This window comes from Odontesthes bonariensis, chromosome 14 (assembly GCF_027942865.1).
Source record: "Odontesthes bonariensis isolate fOdoBon6 chromosome 14, fOdoBon6.hap1, whole genome shotgun sequence".
Lineage (NCBI taxonomy): Eukaryota > Metazoa > Chordata > Actinopteri > Atheriniformes > Atherinopsidae > Odontesthes > Odontesthes bonariensis.
The window spans coordinates 29,343,238-29,369,474 of record NC_134519.1 but is presented as its reverse complement, the minus strand read 5'-3'; the positions used below and the strand labels follow the sequence as shown (position 1 = coordinate 29,369,474).

The following is a 26,237-nucleotide window of genomic DNA, read 5'->3' as shown; positions in this document are numbered from 1 at the left end:
GTGTGTGTGTGGTAATAGTGATGGGAGGGGGTGCTTCTACGGGATGGATGGCGGGTTAAAAAGGGATGATCAATTATCTTGATGTATTGCTTTTTCAAGAAGGATTTCAGGAATGAGATGGATGTCTGCTCTTTACAGACAGATTGTCCAACTGAAGGAGTGGCTGTCCCACTGCAGTTTGCATAACAGCCTGTAAAGCTGCAATATTATTCACTTACTTCTTTGTTGTTGTGATAAGTGGCAACTGGTCCCTCCTCCCCTCCAGAATCCTTTATTTTTTTCGAAAATGTTTAATCCCCTACGTCCCCTCCCCCCTCAACACATTCTCCCTCCAACGGATCCCCCTCTTTCTCTCTACATTATTCTCTGTGCATTTTAATTTTTTTTTTTTCTGTCACCGGGGGCCCAATTTTCCCCGCCTACTCCCTCATTTTAGCCTGAAACGAGAATAGTGGAGCCAAGAAATAGTTAATCTCTTGGGCTGCCGCTATGATTGGCCGCTGTACGCTGCGCTTCAGCCTCCTTGAATGAGAAACAGGGGTAACCAGGCAACTTCAGTGCTGGAGAGAAGAAGATAAAAAAAAAAAGAGTGAAGAAGAAGAAGATAGAGCTCTGCGGGATTTTAGAAATATGGAAGAATTATGAACGTGTAAAAAGGCAAAGACAATGTGATTTCACCTTGTGTGTCCGGCAAATGGAATTAACAAATGGATTTTCTTAGACACGCGTTCCCCCTCTGTCTCTCTGTCACGTTGAGGGAAGAAAAAAATAGAGCGCACAAATGAAGGGGACACAGATGTGGATTAAAACGAATAAATGGGACACTTCGGAAAAGCATCTGCTCAGAAAAGGTAAGTGTGATCTCAGTTGTGAGCTTCTCTATGAAAATGAGTCTTTTTTTTAACTGAGAAACTAAAGAGCTGTTTAAGGATGCGAGGCAGCTGAGCGACATGTAAAGATTTATGGATAGGATCGGCCGCTGAATGGAAATGGCTTGCGGAACCGGTCCGTTGTGGATGACCGAGACAGGGACAGCATGTAGAGTAATATCAAACAAATATGAGGAGAAATGAAGCACGGATCCCGATCGTCGGTGGTGCTTGGGGGTGGATTGAATGTGGAGTCCCGTAAAGCGCAAACGCCGGTCGCCTGTCAAATAACCTGCTGTCCCATATTGAATGGCGCACGACTAAGATGCTGACATTTGATGTAATGATAAGATTTCGATGCTTGAGCTTAACATCAATCCTGTGTCGCTTCAGGCCACTCGATGTCACCTAAAGATACATTTTATAGAACAGGGGAAACGCTCTTTCCACCTCGCCAGTGAGCTACCCCCTCCCTCGCCAAATATTTAAATGAAGAGGTGTTCTGCTGCAACAGCAGTAAGTCATCTTCAAAGGACTGCGTGTTAACCCTCTCCAGTGCTAGTTGAATGGGTGAATGATGACGCATATGTTGCTAAATGTATTGATCGGAGGGTTAGAGGACGCTCAGCGGGCTGCACCGGGCGCAGAGTACCTGTGGATGGATGCCTGGATGGGAGCGCAGAGCGCAGCGCATCAGCGTAGAGCTGAAAATCTGCCTCAAACCAACGAGTAAGTCTTTTTGTGAGTCCACTGGTCAATACCCAAAGTTCGCAGGTCATTGTTTGGGCGGATGCAATCCAGTTATCTGCGGAAACCCTTTTGCGTGAGGGGGGGTGTGGGGGTGTGTGTGTTTGTGTGTGTGTGTGTGGGGGGGGGGGGGGGGGGGGCGTCTAAAATGCGTCATTTCTGACACTTGCGCCAATTTCTGGATTTTCCAGATGAGAGGTCCTTGGATGGCAAGAGCATTCAATCTCTTTTTGATTTATTTTTTGATTAAACTGGAAAAAACAAAGGTAAAGATTTAATAGACTGTCATCTTTATTTGATTCCTTGTTAACAACTCGATGTTCTTCTCTCAGTAATCTCCAGGATAGCATTATAGATAGTGTTTAAGAGGCTGGTTGTTCTTCTGTGCTTTTTCCAAGATATTTCACAAAAACCCAACCCCCCACTTGTGTAAAGCTGAATATGAGCCAATATTACCAGTTCAAATGCAAAGTTCATTACTGGGCCATATGTCTCCCATGATGCCTTGTGTTTTCTGCTCGAGTGCTCATCCAAGAGCAGGCCTACAAAAGAGACGGTGGGGCTGCTGCATTGGGAAAAGTGTAACAAAACAGCTGTAAAACAGGATGCTGATGAAATCATGTGGCTCACTTACTGTACTCTACATCTTGTTGGTTCCAATTAACTCAATCTCAGACTGTTGATTGGCGGAGCAAAGAGACAGTGTTAGCATAATCACTTTGGTGCCAAAGTTCATGGGCAACTTCAGATAGTTGGCCAAACTGCCTCTCGTAATCTCCTTACTGAGGATGTTCTTGCAACAGATCCTAAGCTGTGCTCGCTGGCTCGGTTGTAGGACATGCACACACACACACACACACACACACACACACACACACACACACACACACACACATACACATACACATCACCAAACACACATACTGTACAGAGTAATTTCCAGTTGTCATCCCAAGACAGTTCTTTACAGCCCAGTGTGAGAAGTGGGACTTAAGATGGAGCTGAACAAAACACTGGAGAGAATTAACTTCTTCTGTGAGGGCCTCTTTGTTGGGACTCCCAGTGGAATCAAGACACTTAATTTAGCCTGTGACAGCAAATGCAACACATGAAAGTTATGTCTTATCCAATTAAGACTAAATTGCTTTCCCCCTTTAGGAATACTCGTAAACTGCTGAAAATTGTTGGAAATTTTCTTTTCGTGTAATCTGAGCACAGTTGGAGCTATTCTAGATCAAACCTTTCGGGTTTTTCTCTTAGCTAACCTACCAAAGTCTAAATTTACACGAACATGGCCTCATTTCTTTTGTTTTGCCAGAAGCCTGGTGTACCGTCACATTTGTTGTTGCTCCTGATATTGCAGTACCGTTACCTCAGCTTGACCTAAGATATGCATCTAACGAACAGGAGTCGCAGTGACATGAACGTAGCTTTTCAGCATGAGGCACACAATTGCTGGAGTGGCCTAAATCTTTCATAAAAGCAGTTTTAATAAGCTTGCAAGATCTTGTCTTACTTGTCATTTTGCTAGAGGCCTTATCACATTTAGTCCATTCATTAATGAAGATGTGGCCCCCGGCAGAGGCAGGTCAGAGGTGATCCCAGCTGCCTCAGCTGAACAAAAGAGGGAGATTGCTCAGATAGCGGTGCATTGTCGGAAGCTGAATGATGCACATGCTCCACCAGGAGTGTAATCAGCATAACAGGTGCACCTAAAGTTTTGAAAAGGGAGAAGTTGTGGCAACCAAATGTGTCGGAAATGAGGATTCAAACTGTGACCTTTGACACAATAAAAGTGAAATCCATTGTTAAAAAAAGTTAGTTGCATGTGCCGGACTAGTTTTTAGCTCGGAGGAGTGACTTAAACACCACCAAAAACCCCAAGCCTTAAAATGGTATCTGAATAACCCAGCTTAAATAATAATATGTTGATATGGTAAAGGGTAAAATTATTAAATGGTGAGCTTTAAATGAATTGTATATTCACAATCAGTGCTCTGGAGACTGATGTTTCATCCAGTAAGTACCACGGTGGCATTACACTGTATAATGCAGGTTATGGTTATTATTAAGTCAGCCAGTCAGTTATGGTTGGTAAACACATGTTTCTGTAAGAAAAATGAACAAAAGCTCATTTTGCCCAGTGTTGTAGCCCCCTTTGCAAAAATTAATATGTGCAAACAGGTGTTGCGTTCTTATCAATGCTGATCAGAGCCAAGTCGATGAATACCCATGACTAGCCCACTGGCAGAGTCATTTGACATGAAACTGAATGCTGATTAAATCACTGGACATAAAGGCCAGATATTAGAAATTGCACAAGTTTTCAGTCTTTACACTAAGTTGAAATAACAAACTGCTCTGATTCAGATTCCTTCATTATCATTCCGACATTACATTAGAGCACGCACTGCAGAACTATAATTAAAAACAGGTAGATAAAACCACCTTAAAAAACAAATAAAATAGAATAACCAGGTTAGGAAAGAATCAGTAGAAAGATATAGAAATATTGCATTATTTCATACATGTAAAAGATATGTGGCAGTAAATCCGTAGTGTTTATGTCCACTAAGTCCATTATTAGTACTGTGTGCTTTAGCAGCAGGCTGTGACAATCATAAGTCTTTCTTTCCTTGCTACTCTGGTGAGGAATGACATGTTTATTGGTGTGTTTTTGTCGTGAGCTCATGCAGACGACATGGGCACCGCCCATGCTCCTGCTTTGTTATGGTATTCGCTTGGATAAACCTCTGGCATAGTAGTTACAGGGAAGCAAGATTAACTCATCTAACCTTTAATGTCCTGCTCTACTATTTGAGAGAGCACATTTTTCAGTGAATATACTGTATCTCATTCAAGATTTGCAGAAGTAAGCCTGAGAGAAGAGAACCCACTCGCACAGGGGGAAAACTCTGAAGTAGTGGTGCTCACTAGCCCAATACAATGCACCCCTCATAATTTTTTCAAATTTTGATCATTTTAAAATGGTCATCTCAACCAATTGGTAAAAAACATTGATTGTTATGATTCTTACAGGGAGGAAATGAAGAAATACAAAGAAACATTTTTCCAATGCTTTTTTTCTCAGTGACAACATTAGAGGGTAAACAGTCTCTCGGTGGCAACAGCAGGTAGTCATACAAAATATAAAACCTGAAAATGGAAAATGTTTAAATGAACCCCCCTGAAACATATTTGGACTGTATCTGTTTTAGAAATAAAATTGGGCAAAGGTCTGCACTTAGCATCCCCAACAGAACAGAGGATATTACCCTGGTTGTTTTTCTGTCTTTGTAATGAGGCCGCAAATTGCAGCTCTGTTTCTGCTCATGTCTTATTAAATATGAATTCATTCAATTTTCTCCAATATCCACTTATGAAAGTAATGCGGGCCCATTCTGTTTACAAGCATCAAACCTAATCATATTGCTCAATTGTTTTTACTGTTATTGTACAACACATCTAAATGAGAAAAACACAATGACAAAGTATAAGTTATTTGACTAATGAAACAAATATGGCAGTAATTGTTGCTAATCAAGGCTTATTCGTTCAGCTCTAATTTAGTCAGTATAGATATATGTTTAAATTATGCAAAAGCAGCACTCAAGCACCATTGAACTCGAGTGTTTCACACAGCCTATTGCAGTGACCCTGTTGAGCTGGCAATAATGAGGCGACCCCAACTGGAGTCAAATGGGGCAATGAATTGCCAGCCCATCACACAATTATTTCCATTGGGCAGAGCTGGGTGGTTGGTAATCCTTGTGTCTAGTTTTGTAACATCTGATGAGTGAGTGAAGTGTTCAGTGTGAAGCCAACAGTGTAAGCCTGCCTCCCATGTTCAACCAGAGTAGCTATCACTGCCCTCTTCACTTCCAGAGGACTGGGCATCTTCAATGCATCAATGACACCAGCCATCACAAGGGACATGTAGCATGCCAAACCAATGATTCATTAGGACTCAATGAGCTGGGAGGCATGTGGCGCCCTGCCATATGCCTCGAGGTTCGACAACAATCTGCACCCACTCCCCTACAACTGTACCCTCAACTGTCTTTGGTGCTCTGTATGTGTCTGTTGCATCGGTGCTTTACCAACACCAGGCTGCAGTCTGCTCCTTTTCACAAAGGTGTCTCTTTTGTACAAGACAAGTCGGTAGTAGAGATTTAGCAGCTTCTTTTTTCCAGCCACCCAGTTTCGGAGCTGGAAATGAGTCACAATGACCTTCAGCTCAACTCATGTTGCGCCAGTTGGCACCGTATGAAATACTCATTCATCTACTGAAGTATGAGACTGTGGAGCTGCAGATACTGTAAATCTTAAGAAGTGAGGCCCCGCTCAGTATCGACTTCTCTTCCCTTGCCAAGAGGTGGCGTGTGCTGCCGACAAGATCTATCCACCCTCAAATCTAGTTTGCCTTCTTATCTGTGCCAAGGTAAAGGACCCCTCCCCTCACCTAATTGTGCATGCGCCTACCATCAACTGAAGCATCCACATGCAGATATGAATGAAATTAGATCGGAGTGGAAAGCAGTCCCGAAGCCGACAGACACGCCAAGCTCCGACCAAGATATGTGATGTGATATGAGGTGATGTGGCATGTGCACATGCTGTCCTCACATTAATGTCTATAGACATGAGCTGGCATATGATATGAATATGTTGAGGATTAACAGTTTCAAGCTAACAGTGCTGCTTTGCTACATGTTTAAGATATATTTACTTCAGCTACCTTGAAAGGGAAAGCTCATGGTGTGTTTTTAACCTCAATCATTTTGAGCGAAAATATAAAGCACAGTAGCACAGTAGAGTTGCACAAGGCTGTTCATCTACTCCCCCCCCCACTCACACTGTTAAATGAGTTCAAGCATGAGGGTAATTAATAAATTAGACCACAGCCATGAACCACCCAGCCTAGTTTCCACCAGGTAGTGAAGTTTTATGTTGAATGAATGGATGGCAGAGCATGTCGTTTAGCCCTGTCTCACCAGAAAAAAAGGTAATAGGTACGGTTTTTTCCACATTTCCAAATTGCAGTAGTGTGGTTAGTGATTGTGAGATTGCGACGCAGGCAGTCGTTTTGTTTAGACTGTGTCTACCTGACGTGAGAGGATCCATGACCCACGAGTTGTAAAATGCGTACCCCCTAATCACATATATTTTTATACCCATAACTGTTACATCCACCTCTGGTAGGGATACAACATATTTACATAAATACAGGCATATGTGAAGATAGGTTCAGAGCAGTTATCCTTTTTTTTTTTTAAAGCACAAAGTCACAAAATCAAGCCATGCAAAAGAAGAACTTGTACAGGAGGTGGTAAAATGTAGAGAAGCACTAAAGGAACTAAAGGCTGGCCAAGCACGGTGCCGGTGGCTTTTTAAGTTACATAAAGCGTTATTATCTAGTTAGTCTGGGGCTCAAAGTTACAAATGGCCAACATAAGTTACATTACATTACATTACATTACATTACATTACGGTCATTTTGTAGACGCTTTTATCCAAAGCGACTTACGATAAGTGTGTTCCACGTCGGTACATTTCATATCGGTAAGTTCAAACCATAATGACAGGCAGAACCAAAGGATAATGAGAGTAAGCTGCTATTTCATCGCAGAAGATTCTGACCACCCCTTCTTCCATCTTCCAAGGATTTGAGGGAAAAAATGTTGAGGATGAACATCATCACAAAGCGAGACGTTGAACAATGACATCATGATGGATGAAGCTTGATTTCTACTTTGAGCGTCATTACGTAGCGAGCTATGAGCTGCGTATGTGTCGGGAAAATAGAAAGAAAAACAGCTCAGTGTAATTCTGAGCCTTTATTGTGAATTTGCAACATTTTGTGCTGTGAATCAGCATAGCTTTTACATGTTCTGTTGGGGGTCCGGGTTAAGTCATCCCAAATTTGACTGGTTAAAATTATGACAAGAACCTGATGGCAAGATGAATAATCAAAAATACAGATTTTGATTTAAAAGTCTTTTTTTGTCACATACATTTTATATCAAAATGGACCAAATTAAGACAGTGAACTTGGGTGAACTTAAATTAAACTAAAGCAACTAAAGATCAAATATGATGCAAATGTAAAACATAAAGAAATGGTATGCCCGAAAGTTATCTTTTTCATATTACATGTACAACTTGTGGTCAATTGTCAATTTTCAATGCAGATGAGCACCCCCGTTCAAAACTAACAATGACTAAGTTTAACAGGTAAAACCCACTCTTATTTTGAAACCCGAGTTTCAAAGTGGCATTTAATGAGGACGGGACTTCAGCGGGTGGAAAAAAAATCGTAATGCATGAAAAAAATGCGTAACTTTTCAATAACGGCAGGAGCTCCAGGACAGTCAGAAAAAAACGGATTCAAGTCAATTTAGAGCCACTCTGCCCCAGTTGTAGGCACGTGCAACCACCCAACTGCACTCCTCCAGCATTTTCACCGTATAACCCAGAAATGTTACGTTTGTGTGACCCAGTTTACGAGCCTCTCCTCCCCATTCATCTGCTCTCACAGATGCACTACAGGAGCCGTAAGCAGCAAAGCATCCATCACCTCTGAGTAGTGAGGTCCTTCATGTTCATCCTTTTGGCCTGTTCTACAAGCTTATTCCCCACAGAAGGACAGGAGCTCCAAATGTGGCTGAGGATTATAATAGTGAGGCAGGCTGGCAGCGGCAGTTGCTCAGATGCATTTGTGCCCCCATTTCGGGTTGCGTTTTATAGAAAATGCAATCAAATATAGGCTTAGCCGCATTTTCCTTCCACTGAAAGTCAATTTAAATATTGTTTCTGCTACATCTCCTTGTTGCAGTAGTTCTTTAGCCGGCTGAAGGTAATTGAGATGTTCAGTTCAGCCTGTGTAGCTATCAGACTCAATTCTCAGGGGGTTTCATATCCTCCTGATTCATGGTTTTCTAACTCAGCGCAATGCTTTTTCCTTGTTTTGATATTCACAGGTCTGAGTAGTCAGAATGAATAAATGACAGCAAAAGTTTATTTTACTTTTACCTCATAAAGAAACATTTCAAGCAATTGTCTGTGGTGAAATAATTTCAAGATTGAGGGAACAGGACTGATCACATTATTTGTTTTCTGATTGCTTGAATGGAAACAGAGCAAAGTAAATTAAAGAGTAAAGTATGCATCTGTTTCACACCACTTCCTTGCACAGATCATTAATCGAAATTGAAGAAAGACTAATCCCACTCATGAAGGAAAGTCAGTGTTAGAAAAGGGGCTTTTAGCAATTGCAGTTTGATTCCACATTTACGTTCTATGTGCAGGGCACCTGTGTTGGGTTTTGAGGTCAGGGCCGGTGAGGTTATTCCAGTCTGAAATCCATTTCTTGGGGATGTTCCAGTTGATATTTCATGCTGGAAGTTTGGAAATTCTGACTTCCAAGTTCAAACGGAATGTACCATAAGCTACAGAGTCAAATAACATGCAGCGTGTCACTCTGACGCCATTTTGCACAATTCACTTAAGTCCTGAGATGTTCTGGAGATGCGTGGCATGTGCAAATCTAAATTTCCACCGCATTCGCTTTAGACTGCTTGCAGAGATTTGATACCTTGCCCCCTCATAGAATATCCAAAAATCAGCAATTGAGACAATGTGCGAGCATAGCAGCATATCTCCCAGAACATTTACAGCCAGTGCGTTAACAAGTGGGTCTGCATAATGACACTTAATATGCCTGAATGTCAGCAGTTGTTCCGAATTGGAACTTTGGGAAATGTTTAATTAAACAGACAACTGTCGTGTTGCAGCATCGGCAGGGAAGAGCCTCTGTATTTTTGATGTGGTATACTGGAAACAGAAAGCAACTGGCGCAGCGGTCAGCATGACGTCTTCTGACGAGACCCTTTAGATCACTTCTCATCAGAGCATCGCAGCTGGAGACCTCGCTTATGCTTTGCTTCAATCAGCTATCAAGTGTCATGTGCAGAAAGCTTCACACAGGGTCTTATCCAGCCTCCGCTTTTGGTTTACACAAAACAACACTAAACAAAGAGGAGGCCGCTCCTCGGTGAGATGTACTGCTGTGGTGCTGCTGTCACGATCTGTGTGAGATTTTGACCTTGCGATGCCATTGTAATGAGAGCCAGGCAGATATATCACTTATCATTAGCAGCATGATTAGCTGCCAATGGGGTGTGCCTGCCGTAGTTTAATCCCCCCATTCTCCACAGTGTGGTAACATATGAGATGACAACAGTTTCACACCCAGTTTCACACCTCCCGTGGTTCCATACGTCAGAGCAGCCTAATCACTCATGTGAGATTAATGAGAGAACTTAAGGTGTGGTGGGAGAGTCACTAATTACAAGCATGCATTCTGTATTGTCATCAGGGGACGAGACAGTTTGTGTGTGTCCTTTTGCATGTGTCTGTGTGTGTGTGTTTTTTTAGCTTCTTAGTACAGTTTACCATGATGTCTGATACTTTGCAGTGGGAGAAAATAAGCAACATATTGCTTATTGCCCTAAAAAGAAAAAACACAGGAGGTGGTTAAAAGTCTTTTGTGGGAAAGGTGGTACTTGTATTGCAGCTGTAAAAACAATATCACATCACGGCATAATGCCTCTGAATGAAAAGTTAATGGGAGCTGAGGTTTCAATTGTTCAATTAACAAAGGAAAACAGAGTCATGAAAGAAAATAATAACTCCACAGGAAAATTTGTTGGAAAACTCACTTTTGCATGTCATGTTACTCAATCTACCAAATACTTTCAGGCGTGTTTGTGGCAGGCGCTGTGGAGGACACCCAAACTCAATGAGGAGTTTTTTGGACAGAAAGAAGCACTTTCTTCGAAACCAAATTCCACCAGCTTGCAGTTTGGCTGAAGCCGTGAATGATGAGAAATTTTAGAAGTACCTCCTTGATAATAAAGATGCGCATTGAAACAGGATTATCACTTTTGATCTGTGAATGATTTACAAAGCAAAAGCCTCTGAAACTATTTTAAATTCCATACACATTGAGAATGTACTAAATAACAAAGGTAAAAAAAAAAACTACAGACAATTTCATCAAAAGCTTTCCTTGGCTTTTTGCTCTTTTTAATATTAAGCTTTATTATTTGGGTTCCAGGCTCTTTTCTGCACCATGACCAGAAGACAGAATACCAAAAACTAAGCAAACACAGAGTAGACTAGACTCCAGTTCCTCGTGGCCATAAACAAAACACAAATAACAAGCAGCTGTGTGCTATTAAGTTCGTATATCAACATTGCACTCACAGCTGGATTCCACTGGCTCCAGGTTGCCAAATAAATCATTGAAATGAAAGTCTATCACACCATTTGGGTTAATGTAAAGAGCCTCAATCAAAGCCAAGTGTTCGAAAGAATTCATAATTCTGTAGAAACCTACTGTTCAAACATCAGTGCCCTTTTCTGCTAGGAGTGGACAATCTGATAATCTTGTATCCTGATCTGCTTTTCACAGAAATCCTACAAACTGTGTCATTAAATCAAAAATAACAGCGATTCTCTAACTTCACTGCCTCCATGATCGAAGCAAAAGCGTCTCTGGTTCTGTAACAGTGACGGCGATGCTCACTTGAGTCATTATTCATCTTGGAGCCTGCTCCCAGCTGGCTGATCCAAGATAGACTGACTCCGGTTACGCTTATCTGGTCTCTTTGGTTCTCAAATGTACTTAATAATTCGATTAGAATTGCTGGATTCCAAGATGATCAAACCATTATCCAAGACGATCGTGCCCTCCCATGGACATCGACAAGGGTATACATATCAAAGCTGGAAACCATGACCATTAACTTAATCAACGATTTCACAGCCATAATTGCCTTAATTTCTTAGAACTTCTGTTGGGAGCTCTGAGGAATGAATAAAGGCAAAAAGAGGTGATAACAGTTAATAGAAACTAATGGTTTTATGATGCACTGCAGCAAATAGTTAAAACAAGAAAGATAATTAAGGCCGTATTACAACCGCATTTAGGTAACATGGTATCCAAAGACCTGAAGAGACTCTCTGAGAATGAGAATCAGTTTAAGAAAACAGAGTAGAATTTAAATAAAATAGCAGGAAGCGATTAAATGTGTGTGTCCTTTGTAAGTCTATAGAGTAAATGATCCTATAATTTATTCAGTCCTATCCTTTACTCCTTAATATTAAGAGCATCACACCGAGGAGCTGGAAAAAGGAATACATTTTTTTTTAAATATGGATAAGAATACAACTGGGCAACTCTCAACCCCAGCTGGAGAACATGCTGTCCACCAAAGTAATCGCTGCCTGGTTCACAGAAAGCAAGACCTCTTCCTGTTAACCAGCAGTTGAACCACCTGAAAATAGGGAAGTTTTCCCTTATGTGGTTTTTCCACAAGACCTGGCTGTCGATTTACGTGCAGAGAGAGGGAATTGTAACTTCTTGAAAATAGCACAGCGGAAGTAAAGCACCGACAGAAACATCCGGAAGCTACGAAGCCGCAGAGATACAAACCAATTCTGATCAAAACTTTCATAATTTAAGCAAAAACAGGCTGTGAAAGATTTGTGGGTTTACTGTTTAGCTCTGATCATTTGTATTGGGTCCAAGCTAATTAGAAGCACCTCAAAAGGAAAGTGGGGGGTATGATTGATTGATAGATAAAAAAGAACTAATCATTAACTATTGATTCACCCATCTCTTTGTGGTACTTACTTTTGAGTTATTATGGAAATGTTTGCATTAACTGTCAGGTTGTTCAGTCTTTGTTCCTCGCACAAATAAGCACAAATACTGAATATTTAGTTCCATACTGTAGTATAAAGCATTGTAGTATTAAATATTATAGTATTATTGATATTTTGGCCTGGTCGGCCGCCCCATGTTTAAGTTATTAGTTCAGAAATTTGACAAGGATAAGGGCTAATCCAGGTTTCTCAAAATCTCTCAAAATGTTTGAGTGCGAAAACACTGAGATTTTATGCTTAAAAAAACCTTAGCAGTCCATGTTGACGTCCTCATTTCGCGAATCTCCTCTCAGACACTTTGTGTTTGGTGTGTGCAGTGTGATGGCAAGAAGATAAACACAAGGTTTCCATTTTAAGAAGGCTGTTCCGTGTGCTTCCCCTCAGCTTCATTAACGCGGCCTTGCCTTGACTTCAGGTAATGTTTTTGTGCTCAGCAGTTTTGATCATGGCGACTTTTATCTCAACCACACAGGGTCTCTGCGTGAGATAGTCGTATTCCCTGTTCGCAATGCTTCCAAATCAAATCTGTCTTTTATGCCATGAATAGTCAAAACAATACAAGATGAAACAGTTGTTCACCGTAGAGTTTTATGAGGAAGTGGCTTGTGTAACTTAATTACATCCATGACCCTCGTGTGATTAAAGAGGACACCTTTTGGCTATTTATTTAGTTCGAAGAGAGCACATAGGGAAGGAAAAACCTCTAATTGTCTCATTAATTATTCTCTGCATGAAATAATGACCAAACCTTCGTGTTCATAGTTCTTTGTTACTCACAAAAGAAGGCAGAGGTGGGATGGCAGCAAAGAAAACAGGCTTCAACCTTTTTTTTTAACAAACAGGCATTATGTTAGAAGAGAGGGAGATGAAGAAAAAGAGGGCAGATGAGAACAATTAAGGGTCGGAGGGGGAGGGAAAACACAGGTTAAAAAATGAAGTTGAAAAAATGAAAAAGGCTGCAGTGCTTGGAATGATTCATATGAAGCAAATCAAACAGAGAAAAAAAAAAGAGGAAGAGGAAGAAAAGATTGGCCGTGAAGTGTTTACCAGGCCTTCTGGAGCCCACCCCGTCCTCTCTCCCACCGTCCAAACGTGGTGAATAGCCTGCTTAACACACAGGTTAGACACTGACACAAAGCACAACAACAAACCAAATCAACAGTGAATTAAAGACTCCTCAGGGATCCACAGACTCTCATCAGAGGAGGTGCTTTGGAAAGCCAAGCTCGCCAATTAGCTGCTCTGAAAGAAGTCCAGGAGTCTGGCTTCCAGACCTGCTGTATGCAGCGGGTGTGATTAGATGAATAACAGAGGGAATGTACCCTATTTTATTTTCATGCTGTTGTTTACTGTTACCACAAGGAGCTACTGACACTTTATTAGCCTGAATGTGTCTTTTATAGCAGTATGAAATGCAAACTTCCAAAGTAAATCCTTATGCTATTTTTGTCTTGAGACCTCTACTGTGAGCGTATCTCTTCATTTCTGTCATGCATCTCACAAGCACATGCACTCAGGCCGTCTTTCCACTTCCTCAGTTTGAACTGGGCCTCGTTATCCTGCAGCTGTGCTGATAAAAAGGGTAACGGAGGAGCACTTCAGAGGGCAGCTCCTCGCTGCCCTCTTGCCTGCTGTGCCCTCACATGCTGCAGACACGCTTAACACACAGCTAAGAGGCCTTTTTAATCTGGCCATAAATCTGCACAGCAAAGCAACTGTGTTGCAATGCTTATTTTGGTTTACCAGCTGTGACCATCGAACCTGAAGCAATGAGGCCTTCCTTTGACTTTAAATTAGTGTGCGTCAAATGCCGGAAGTGACTTCTTTTTTTTTGCATGTATTTTCTTTTACCCACCTTCTCACTTGCACGCTTTACTGTTCCATCTTCAGAGGCCCTCCATCTTGTCAGAATGAGGTGAAGTAATGGGCCGTGGCTGAACAACCTGAGCGCAGAGGCTATCAGTTCCCCCTGGACGGCCACGGAGGCAGAGGAAAGGAGAAGAAGCCCTGCTCCTCTTTTCTACAAAATTTTAGGGCTGCAATCCATGCAGAAATCAAAGGGAATAGTTAGTGTTAACATTTAGCAGCCTCACTCACTTCCTCCCCTTTCATTTATGTTTCATGTTTTGTTCACTCTTTTTTTTTTTTTTTTTCATAATAGATTTCTTGTGATTTGCTCAACTTTGAAAAATTTTCACCAGTGTCCTCATTTTTAGTCTTGACACTCTGAACAATTTAAATGTGAGAAGCAAGATGTAGCTACTTTAAGTAATGGATTGCAACGTTACCACCACTGCCCACATGCCAGTCAGCTGTTCTCAAGTCAGGAATTTAATTAGTCCAACAAAAGCAAATTAACCTTATCGCAGATTTAATGGCTGTTAGACACTTGTAGGGTAACTCACAAATGACTTGAACTTACTGTAGATTACAAGGCCGATAAAAGCTGATGTAGAGTGGAATTAGATGTTTAAATCAAGAATTTTATGACGGCGTAGAACAAAAGCTTTAGGTGAATATAAATATAGCTCGTTCCATAGGTGACACAAGGTAACACAGTGGGGCTATTCAGAGAAGGACTGTGCTAGGCCAGGTTGTGACAGGTGTGTCCCACTCCATAAAGCTGCGAGGCATTTTGTAACAAAGATGACCAGCGCGAGGTGCCAGAACCGGTCTGTTGAACAAACGCTCCAGCTGCCCCGGGCCATGGCTGCCAGCCTGGAAGAAAGAGGGATGGTCCAAGGGACGATGCCTCCCCACTCATTCAAGCGGCATTCTGCGCCTTCCATTGGGACCAGACCGAATGGAGGTGTAATTGGCCATATCCAGTGATAGATGGCTGTTCAACCTTTGTAACTCATCAGTGGCAGGAATGCACCGAGCCTAGCTTGTTTCACAATATGAGGTTGATTGTGCCAGTCTATTAAACATCAGTCTCAGGAGGAAATCTCGCTCGTTGGAATGCTGGAGCTTCGAAGACTCTCGTGAAGGATCTGATTTAAAAATCAACACATGTTCAGTGATTGCCCATTATATCTCTGAGACAGTTAACGTGATTGAAAAACTGATCACACTTAATGAATCATTTTCATCCTCAGAGAAAGCCAGAAAGTAAGACTCAGTTTAATTGTGACGAATTATAACCTTTTGTGTCCTTGCAACATAAAAAAGATAGATGTCATAGTTTTTATTTAATTACAAGCAAATGATCATCTCAAGTAAATTCCTTTTGAAATGGTACATTCATTTATTCCATAATCACGGCATCACCTCGTGTTAATGCACCAATGTGACTTGACAAGATACGTACCTGCATGTCCCCCCAATTGTGTCTTCATGCTCGGAATGATTGATGTGCTCATTGTTAGGCAAAACAGAGCAGCCATACATCAGCTTTAAGTAACAGCTTGCCTGTTTTAGTTCAGCAAACAGTTTACTACAGGGTAAGGAACTCTTGACACGAGCAGCAGCCGAACAACTCCAAAGAAGGCTAGTTAAATTCAGGTAGCACGAGCAAGAGAGGGGAAGAAGGCTGACGGGAGAAAAGAAGGGATGCAAGCAGAAATGAATCGGCTTTGCTCAAGGAGCTTTTGCTTTGCATTTCAGAGAGCTAGTACTAAAATGAGCAAATTAATAAATAAATGGTGGCTTTTGTTGAGAGCTTTTGACATCGCCTAACAGTTGAGAGTCACTGAAAAAATGAGTGATGCTCGTTAACTCTGACCTAAATCCTAAGAGACACAGGGAGCTGTTAAAACACCGAGCAGATTGGGGAGTCTGGGTGACCTAGATAGCATCGGTTTTGAAAAGCAGCCATACATCACATTAAATCGCTCTTCCGTCTAATACAATGAGGCATATCTCTCTCGTTGCTAATGAAAATTACATTCTGATAAGGTTCTTTGTGACATGGAAAATACCTCTCGCACCACTGACACTCCGATGCCCTGTCTAGTAGTTACTCTTGGGTACAGTCTTCTTTCGCTGCTGGACTTGGGTGACAATATCTGGTTAAAAAGCACACATGAATGTGACACAGGGTCTAACATCCAAAGTAGAACTAGTGATGAAGAGACAGCCGCAATGACCAACTGTTGACTAACCAAATGAAATGTATCTTACCATTACAGCCCATTTTGGTGTAAAAGCAGGGCAAAATAACTGGTCTACAAGCAGAGTTATGCTTCATTAGTTAGTGCTTTGGGTTGTTTCGGTTAGTCATGCACCTCTCGATTTTTTGTAAATTGGTTGCACACCCAACAAGGGGCACATTTAAAAAATAGGAAGAGCTACAGGTAAGTGTGCCAACAGGTCCGTCTTTTCGGACATCCATACAAGCCATGAAAACCCAAGAAGGTAAAACTATTGTAAATGTTACAAAAACTTCATGACGGCTTAAAAGTGAAACAGACACGTTTGAAACTGTGCAGTTGCGTTTGTTTATGCACATTGTAGGCCTACTTGCTGTGAGACTTCTTCTGAAGGTATTCCTCTGGTGTCAATGTGTTCTCAGTTGCGAACACTACTGTTTTTAAAGACTGCAGTGAGCCCAGCGTGCTTAAACTGCTTGCATAAACTGCACTATGCAGCAGGCATAATTCTTACAGACAAACATGAAGTAGTATCAAAGACCTCATTTCTTGCGATGAGAAGCCCCGTGTTGCACGTACCAAATTGTGTCTGACCTGGCAGAGACTAAAATGCTAACAGCTGTTTCTGGTCTAAACCAGCAAATAATAAACTCAAGTGACAGATATGATGTAATATCCCAGATATTACTAGAGATTAAAGGAATTTCTGAAGCAGAGCCCTCTCCACTTTCTTCTTGTGGATGTCTACCACAGTTGTTTTTTCATCTTTGAGGTTTTTCATTCGGTTAGGACAACTAATACTTACAACCACTGGCAACTTAGCCTAGACTGTCACCCTCTCGCAACACTACCCAGCCTAGTCATTATTATTATCATCATTATTTTTGCTTTTAATCAGAGAGTGGAAATGTGTGTGACTCAGCTTTCTGTTTTTGTGGCCTTTCAAAAGATTGCTTTACAATTGCTTCAATAGTGAACTGGAACCGCGTTACTGTGTCCTTTCCTTTTCAGTCTTGTTTCATTGCGTAGAACTGCAATAAAATAGAGACTGAATGTGCTGTTTAACTATTTAAAAACTCTGGTCACTTAGACATCCCTTAGAGCTTTTTTATGTGTGTAGCCTCTTTTCCACAGGGGTCGTCCCACAATGATGTTAAGGCCCTTTGCTAGCCCACTGTCACTTACCTTTACGTGTTTACACTGATATAATAGACGTGACACATCTCTCACCATTGTGTTTTCATATAGCACTCTAGTGTTGCAGAAATAGAAACATGACATGACAATGCAACAGTGCTGAGGGTCCACTGCGGTATGGTCTGGCCTTCTTTCTCTCCCTTACAAACAAACTCATTGACTGTTGTCTCAAAAGTACAACAAGTTTGCTCCCCATTCTGTGTTCATATCATGCAAACAGAATGGCAAGGTACACGGAAGCTGTAAGAGTTCAACCTTTTGAACTTCTGACATTTCTGTTGTTACTTCAATACAGTTTAAGCACTGTAAGAAATTGAATTTCATCTGCCTAAATACATGTTGGGTTGAATGTCCGTGGAAGGAAGCAAATGGGCATAAAGTCTTTATCTGAGGTTCAAACTGAGGCTACAGCTGGACTTTTTACACTTCAATTCTCTCAGGGGGCCAATGATTATTCGGACCTTTCCAGTAAAACATCCCAGTTAAAATTTTCATACATGAAGATCCATGCCAGGTTTTTATGTTTTTGTTAAATCACATACATATAACATACATAAGTTAGGTTTGGCTTCACACCGCAGTTATGCAAGTAGACCAAAGAACATTACATGTCAATGTCCTTTTGATGCATTCTGTCAGTGACAATGAAAAGAACTATGTAATAATTAAGATCATTTATGTATTCTCCTAATGTTCCTCCAGCAACCGTAAAATAATTTATGAAAGAAAAAGAAAAAGCACAACTAATGTGGTGTCGGCAGGTGATAAGTTGAAATTATATTGGTATTTCTTATATTGAAAAAGGAACAACAGCAAGTCAATTAGCAGATTTGTCACAGTCGGCGCTTAGATCCCCTAGTCCAACTGAGGAAGTGTTAAGACCCAAAAAAAATCCACATTTTAGGGATTGAGGCAGCAGTGTGGAAGGAATTGCAATTTAGTGATGTGCCTGTTCCTGTTGATTTGGTTCCACTAACTGTTTGGTTTGGGTTAGCGGCGTTATGTAAGTTTATAAAGCCAATCAGAAAACACGAAGTCATGCCTGTGTTTCTCTGTGGTATCACGTTCAACTACACCCCCTCCCTGCACATCAAAGATAACACTTAAACTTGTATTGTTACTTACTCACCACACTCACAATGTCATACAATGTCACACAGATAATGTATCCCTGGTGCTCGTTGTGCGGCAGCTCTTTTCAGGCCAGTGCAGGCTGAAGGCCTCTTTCTCCAACAATGGCAGATCACCCTGCCAACAGAATCTGTGCCAGCCACGGTGCCAGCTTGGCATGGCCCCTGTGTTAGCAGTGAATGATTCAAGGGCATTGAAGCACAGTGTGGGGGGTTCCAGTTTACAGACGGCTGTGCCAGGGTTCCCATCGCAGTTTACTTTCAAACAGCCCGTCATTCATCGCTCTCTGCGACTTCTCCTCCTCTCATGCTGCTGGCCTGAGCTGGAAGCACTGACAATCTATCTTCTGAAAATTTGCTTTGCACAGAAGAAATTGTCAAGCTTTACTGATCTGTATTTACTCACAGGCAGTACATAAAACAAGAGAGTTAAATGTGTCACCAAAGGTCTTCTTCAAGGGTGGGCGCTGAACAGCGAGCCTTTGCTGCACTCTCATTAAGGATTGATGATGCAGAAGAGATAATAACATCTTTGTTGATTCATTAAATCGTTGCCTGCCATTTCATTCTTTAAATTAATGATGTAATGAGTGAATAAGAGACATGCATCTATTTTTTTTCTTTTAACCACCTCCAGGTTAACATTTATCATCCCTGTCTTTTTGCCTTGCAGTGCTCAGAGCAACAGAATGTGATGGGCTGTCAAACAGAATCTGAAGTACTCTACCAAAGAACAATATCCACTCCTGACCTACTCTGAAGAACAATATTTGATTTAATCAGTGTCCCAAGCCTCCCCCGCGGGGAATTGCTGCTGAGCAATAGGTGAACCTTCAGAAAAGAGCAACAGTGGACCATGTGATACTTGACCTTCACAGAGAGAACTCAGGTACACTCCAGAGGATGTCAAATCTGATCTGAAGCTGCTCTCGGGAGGATCGCGCAATTCATAATTCAATCACCTTTTCATGTTTTGTTTAGCGTTGCTCAAGCACCATGGGCCACCAGTGAAAGAAACATAGTTATCAATGCTGGGTCTTCATTTATTGAGGAGTACCGGACATCTCACCATGGAACTGAAAGAGCAACTGTGAAAAAACAGGAAAGTGGGGAGGTGAATTGGACACTGGGAGCTGGGAGGATTAGCTTGTGTGCTGCTAACCCATGGTGGATCTGCTGTGAGCAGGACAAGGGACTCAGCAGTGGAGGATGTCAGCAGAGGCCGAGCTCCAGCCGGGTGTCAAAACCAGCCAGCGAAAGGAGTCCAGGAGGATCAAAGGTATGTCAGATTCTAACCGATCCTGTTGTTGAACCAGCGATACATCAGAATCACTGTATTTCTATTTATTCCGTCATGTATAGCAAATGCATGTAATATATTAGGCTCAAGTGGTGTTTATAAGTTTGTGGGCTGAGTCTGATATACAATGTTTTTGGGGAGCATATACTCAAAAGACAATCAGAATCATGTCAGCAATAAACTGTCAGATTTCATACGTTAGGCATGAAGCGAACAGAATTTTGAGCCTTGTTCAGATAGAGCAAAATAACACAAGGCAACATGGAGAGAAGCTTCACTCAAGTTAAGCCTGCTGAGAGGCACCCTGTCTCATCTCAGGGATCCAGATGTAGTAGCAGCTATTCCATGTAGCCCCAGGGTTTGGTAGCACCATGATTTAGGTGTCATGGACAGGGTAATTCACACCCTGTCGCTTTGATGAACAGCATAAGGGATGTAAGAGGACGAGGCATTCTCTGGGAGATTGAATTGGGACTGAATTGGCTTGGAGTGGGAAAGAAGAGGACATAGAGGGGTGGAAAGAGAAGAATTCACTGGGAGGCTGACAAAATTGAGCAAGAGGTGGAAGCTTTCTTGTTTGTACTCCACCTCTTCATCTTGTCTTTTCTTTCTCCTCTCATCTTTCCATCTTTGAAAAAAGCCACTCCAGCTAGTCCAGTAAATCTGGCTTCTGCAAGCTCATTGTAACGAGGCCGTGGGGCCAGGTCCTCCGTGGCTGTTTCACTGGGCCTGTTGGATTGCTCTGATAAATGGCCCTGCTTGAAGAGGGCCCATCGATTTGAGTTAAGTGGGGGGGGGGGGGAGCAGGGTGAGGGGCAGTTACTGTGCCGCCAGACGTCTCATCAGAAAAGGGCAAACAGCACATACTCTCAGCCTCAGACTTTAACATGTTAATCAGGTGCTACAGGGATCATTGTCACAAACAGTGAAGATGTTATGTAGATCCATATAAATGGAAATTGGCCAACATAAATGCATGCAGACTGTCTTGTGCGATAGCAAGTGGTTTCAGCTATTTGGACTCTTTCAAGGATCAGGCCGATGACATATTCAGAAAAGCACTATTATAGTATAGTCTATTTCCATATTGGTTGGAAGCAGCATTAGAATGTGGTATGATTGAAATGTTAAGGACACTATTCTTAATATCTTCAACTAGTAACATGAAGAAAACCAGTGCCAACCAAAGGTAAATGCTTCTTAATACTGTCTGACTTCCTTAGAACATACACGTACAGGGCCGTTCATTCCCAATGAAGCCAGCAATCTTTTAAAGATTGTAAGTCGTTTTTTTTTAGGGGTAAAAGTCTATCCATTAAAGCAACAAAAGAAGCATGTGAACTTTAAAACTGTGTGCCTCTGACCCTTTTTTTTAAAAATACATAGATTTTTGTTATGTACATTCCCAGACCTGAAACTGTCCTGGGCTAAGATACTACAGTTCACAACCTTAGTTTCCAGCCCTGCACCACATCGCTTTACTTTGTGGACTCAGTACTTCAACATGGCAACAAATTCCTATGTATGGCTGTGCATGTGCAGGGCTCCCACAAAGATTTATTTTAACAACAGTGGTGTTACATCCCACAACTGTAGGGGGAGCCAAATAGCAAACAATTCGCCAATTTCTTTAGTGTTACTCTAAACAGCTAGCCTGGGAATTCCTGGGAATGCTGCTTTGCGCGCGTTAGGGAACCAATCACAGAACGGGGGGGGGGGGAGGGGGGGGGCAGCAAGACGATGACGACGTCTATGCGCGACACCGAAGCTTGTAGAGTGTTAATCCAACATGGCAGCGGACACAACGTTACCGTTCGATGCAGCCTTAGAAAGTGTTTTAAGTAGCTTAGAACGCAAGTTTACTTTTAAAAAAGAGTAACGTTTGGCGTTGAAAGATTTCATTGCCTTCTTCCTCGTCGAATTTCTGTCGCTCTACATACGTCATCTGGTATAACTGATACAATTGGCTATGAATCGCGCGCAAAGCAGCATGGGAAGAACCAGACGCCATTTGATAGACATTCGTAGCGCCCAATAAACGGCTAGGCATTCGTAAACCACACCTCAAATACGAGAAAATGCACACCTAGTTCCCAGACCACCATCTCATCGAGATGTGGACGCGTCAGCCAGGCTACTAAACAGCAGACCTGTTTAGCAAACATCCTATGGACTACTAACTTATTGAGAAATGGTTGCAAGTGATTTCATTGCAACATGAAACCAGCATCTTTGTTTTTACATATTATAGCACGGTTAGTCTGCAAGCCCACATAGGTTGCATTTGACTTTAATGTCATTCACAGAGGATGTTATCAGTGGACAAAAGCACAAAAGTCAACTTGTCGCGACCACGCTGTGTTGTCCGTGGGTTTCAGTTGTGTGACACACTGTGGCTCTTTCTGTAAGTGTTAGTTCACTGGGACAAAGCCATGTGAGTACAAAAATGGCAAAGATTAGCAAATAAAGATACCCCAAGTAAGCACTTCCACTAGGATAAAGTACAAATATATTATTAAGCCTGGCATCCTGAGTGTCAGTCCCAAAGCTTTAAGTTTCCCAGTAAACCACCTCCAGCTAAGATTTTAGTGCCGTTTTCTGGTTGACAGCTTGTCGCATCAGTCCTTTCTGCCCTTCAATGATTAATAATACTGCGCTGTGTAGATGCTTTGTAAATTGACTTTTTATCTCAAGAAGATACAGTGCAGAAAATATTTGATCACATGTACTGTACCCGTCTATTTTTTCCAGTACCCCTCATAGAAATACAGAAATAATCTTAAAGGGATAGTTCGCCTCTTTTGACATGAAGCTGTATGACATCCCATACAAGTAATATTGTTTATGAACATTGACTTACCCCCTGCTGCGTCCTGTGAGCGAGTTCCGACCTCGTTTTGGTGTTGACGAAAGTAGTCTGGCTAGTTGGCTGGGGTTTAAAAAATAAAGCGTTTTGCTTCTCAAAACAATATGCGTTCAATAGAGTAATACATTTGCATCACAAAATCGTTCTCCAGGAAACAGTCAAACCTCACAATCGCTTGGCGCTATTTTCTCTCCCTCGTATCACTGCGTGCTGTGTAAACCGTGCAGACCGAAGTGCAGACCGAGCAGTCCCCTGCTTCCGTGCAGTAAACACCGTAACAAGCGCGGCTGTCGACAGGTGGCAGCACGCAGTCAAAGGAGACGATATTTCTGCTGTTGTCGCCGCCGTCAGAAAGAAACAAACAACACGATGGGGAATGCGCCGTTGTGCATCGCGTTTGTGCGATAAGCATGCTCATCACAAACGAAATGTAGAGGGAAGTAGCTTCATCTTGCTCTTTGTTCGTCATCTTTCTCGAATGCCCGAGTTTGTTGTTGTTGGTGGTGGTGAAGCGCTCAACCGGAAGTGGCTCTATTAAGTCAATAGTTGAGACGGGTACAGCGCCACCTATCGTACCGGGGTGTGAAATGCTTTGTGCCTATGATTCATTCATTCACCGCCATATATCCAAGGATAATTATCCTTGCTTCAGATAAGGAGCATAACCCAACTATTGCTATAATCGAATTAATCTCATCATGTGGACCCACTGACTGACTCCAGACCCTTTTATTCAGATTCTAGCAGGGATGGCATTTTGTTGTCCTGCTCTGTCATTGTTCAGTGGAAGTTGTTTCTCAGATATTTGACACTTAACATTATTTTATTTATTTCATTTTATTTTAATTAATTTATTAAGTATGGTGTGTATTTTATAGGCCTCTAATTAGAAGTGTGCTACTGTTTATAATATACAAATATACTTTAAAGGTTTGCTTTTTAAGTGATATATAAATATTAGGCATCATGTTGATTATTTTAGAATATTGTGGCAGTGGATCATTTTTCTTAGTTTTATTACTTTAACTAGTACAATGTGTAAATCAATGCAAACTTCTTAAAAGTGACAGCTCTGTAATTGGGTACAAGCTTTAAAGTGACGCTGTGCATTACAATGTTTAATATTTTTTAAAAACACTCAACATTTTATTTAGTGATTGTTGTTTTCTTTGTATTATATATATATTTATCAGTTTACCTTGCCTGAGTGGTTCAACTTAAGATGTTTAATTTTAACTGCATCCTGTTTTGCTCATAAAGTGTAGTGTACCACCTAAAGGGTTAGGAATCTCTTCATTGTAGTTTGACAAACTATGGGCCCCCAAACAGCATCATGCTTAGGGCCCCCACAAAGCTAGAAACAGCCCTGATGGAAGGGGAATTTGTTTAATCTATATAATGCCCAATTCAGCTACTATAGGTGGCAGTATGCCCCTTTTCAGCTTGTTAGTAACCCATTTGGCTTTTTCCAGTTAACCTATGACAACATGGACCAAAACAATTTATAAACTATCTAACTGGCAGCTAATTTAGTGTCATGTTAAGCAGTGAATTGGAATGTTCTATGGCTCTGTCCCTTTTATGTGCTGTACACTTTAAAAAGATGCACGTATCAGTTGTGGTTATTCTCTGTTGTTACTGGCTTCTTCTTCTGTCTTACTTGCTTTTACTATTATCTCCTGGTTGAGGTTGATGCCCATGTCAGAATCTGTGAAGCATGTGCAGAGCGCCTCGGCCAGTTTGGGTTCATTTGATTTAGAGGAGTCCTTTGACACCCAACTTCATTACTTGGGTCTGACTTGAAAGACCTGAAGCACAGTTTTAGTCAGACTAACAGTTTCACATGTATTTTGGATATTGTAAAAGTCTGGTTTTAATCAAACAAATAGAATATTTGGATTGTTTTCAAACATCACGTACACACACTGAGTGTTATTGAGCTGTTAAACCAACAGGAAAGAGCTTTTTCATTTCTTTTTAGTGAACAGCAGCTGCCAGCAGCTCCTACTCCACAATTTGGGTTGAGATAAGCCAACATGTGCAATAGTTGAGACCATCTTGAAGCTGATGATGTACAGTACTCTATTTTTTGGACAAAGTTATCAGCACATGAGAACTGCAGCACTCAAGCCAATTTGTCATACACATACTGAAGACCCTAAAGTCAACAAGAATGGATGAAAACAAAGTATATGGCTGGATTGTATTGTGCCAATGTGCAGGTTTGGAATGTTTCAGTATTGCAAAACCTGTTATGGGGACTCCTGAACAGTGTTTATACTCTGTGTCTTTAATAGTATTTAATCTACCACTGAATTTAAGGCTACCCCTTGTATCGCTGAATCCAACCTTCTGAACAACAATAGTTTGATTAATTTGAACAATAGTTTAATTTGAACAATAGTTTTAGACAATACCCTGACCACTTAAGGCCTTTATGAATGCACCTGTTTGTATAATTGAGTTAAATCTATGTGTGTTATTAAAGCTGTTAGCATTTGATATATCAGGGACAGTGAGAGGAAAACTATACACTGTGTGATCAAGGCAGGATAGAGAACTGTGTATTTCTGGAGGTGTCCACTGATCACTCCTTTTCCAGCCACAGGCCTGTTTTCACATGTTGAAATGCACATTTTTTTTCTTTCCGTCATGGCTAAAAGATTCCAGCCTTATCCTTTAATGCATCATCCATCCATTTTCTATATCTTTATCCAATTCAGGGCTGTGGGGGGCTGGGTGCCCATCCCATCTGACATCGACTGAAAGGCAAGAAAAACACCCTTGTCTATCACAGGGCCAACACAAAAAAACAAAAAAACATGCATACACACTCTCACTCCAAGAGTCAATTAACCTAATATGCATGTTTTTGGATGGTGGGAGGAAGCCGGAGTACCTGGACCCACATATACACGGGGAGAACATGCAAACTCCACACAGAGAGGCCCCAGCTGAGAATCGAACCAGGAACAGTGCTAACCACTATACCCTAATTGTAGCTCCTTGTGCTGCTTGTTTTTTCCATACTCATTATTCTCAACAAGTTCTCATGTGCATGACATGAATACTGACTATTTAATGTGACTGTGTGGACACGCTCTCTTGAATATTCTTTCAGGGATGTCACAGCACTCTCTGCGTTTAGAAGTATGTGGAAAAGTCCAACCTCACTGCAGCATAGTCTGCCACGTAAAGCTAAAGCTCCCCTCTACCCATCCACAGAATTGCATTACTCTATCTCCATAGCAACTGTTGCTCTCCCACTGTAATCGGTGAACAAGAAATGAATCATTTAAAAAAGAC

The 26,237-nt window shown here is 41.5% G+C and overlaps 1 protein-coding gene across 1 annotated transcript in view; it reads left to right on the top strand.

Moving 5' to 3' along the window:
- Positions 1 to 406: 406 nt before the first annotated feature.
- Positions 407 to 26,237, top strand: part of LOC142399541 (uncharacterized) — a 59,948-nt gene continuing 34,117 nt past the window's right edge. Inside the window, exons 1-2 of the mRNA XM_075484265.1 lie at positions 407 to 851; positions 19,439 to 20,044. Coding sequence (XP_075340380.1) covers positions 19,975 to 20,044 — 70 coding nt within the window. The 5' untranslated portion in view covers positions 407 to 851; positions 19,439 to 19,974. The remainder of the gene's footprint in view (positions 852 to 19,438; positions 20,045 to 26,237) is intronic.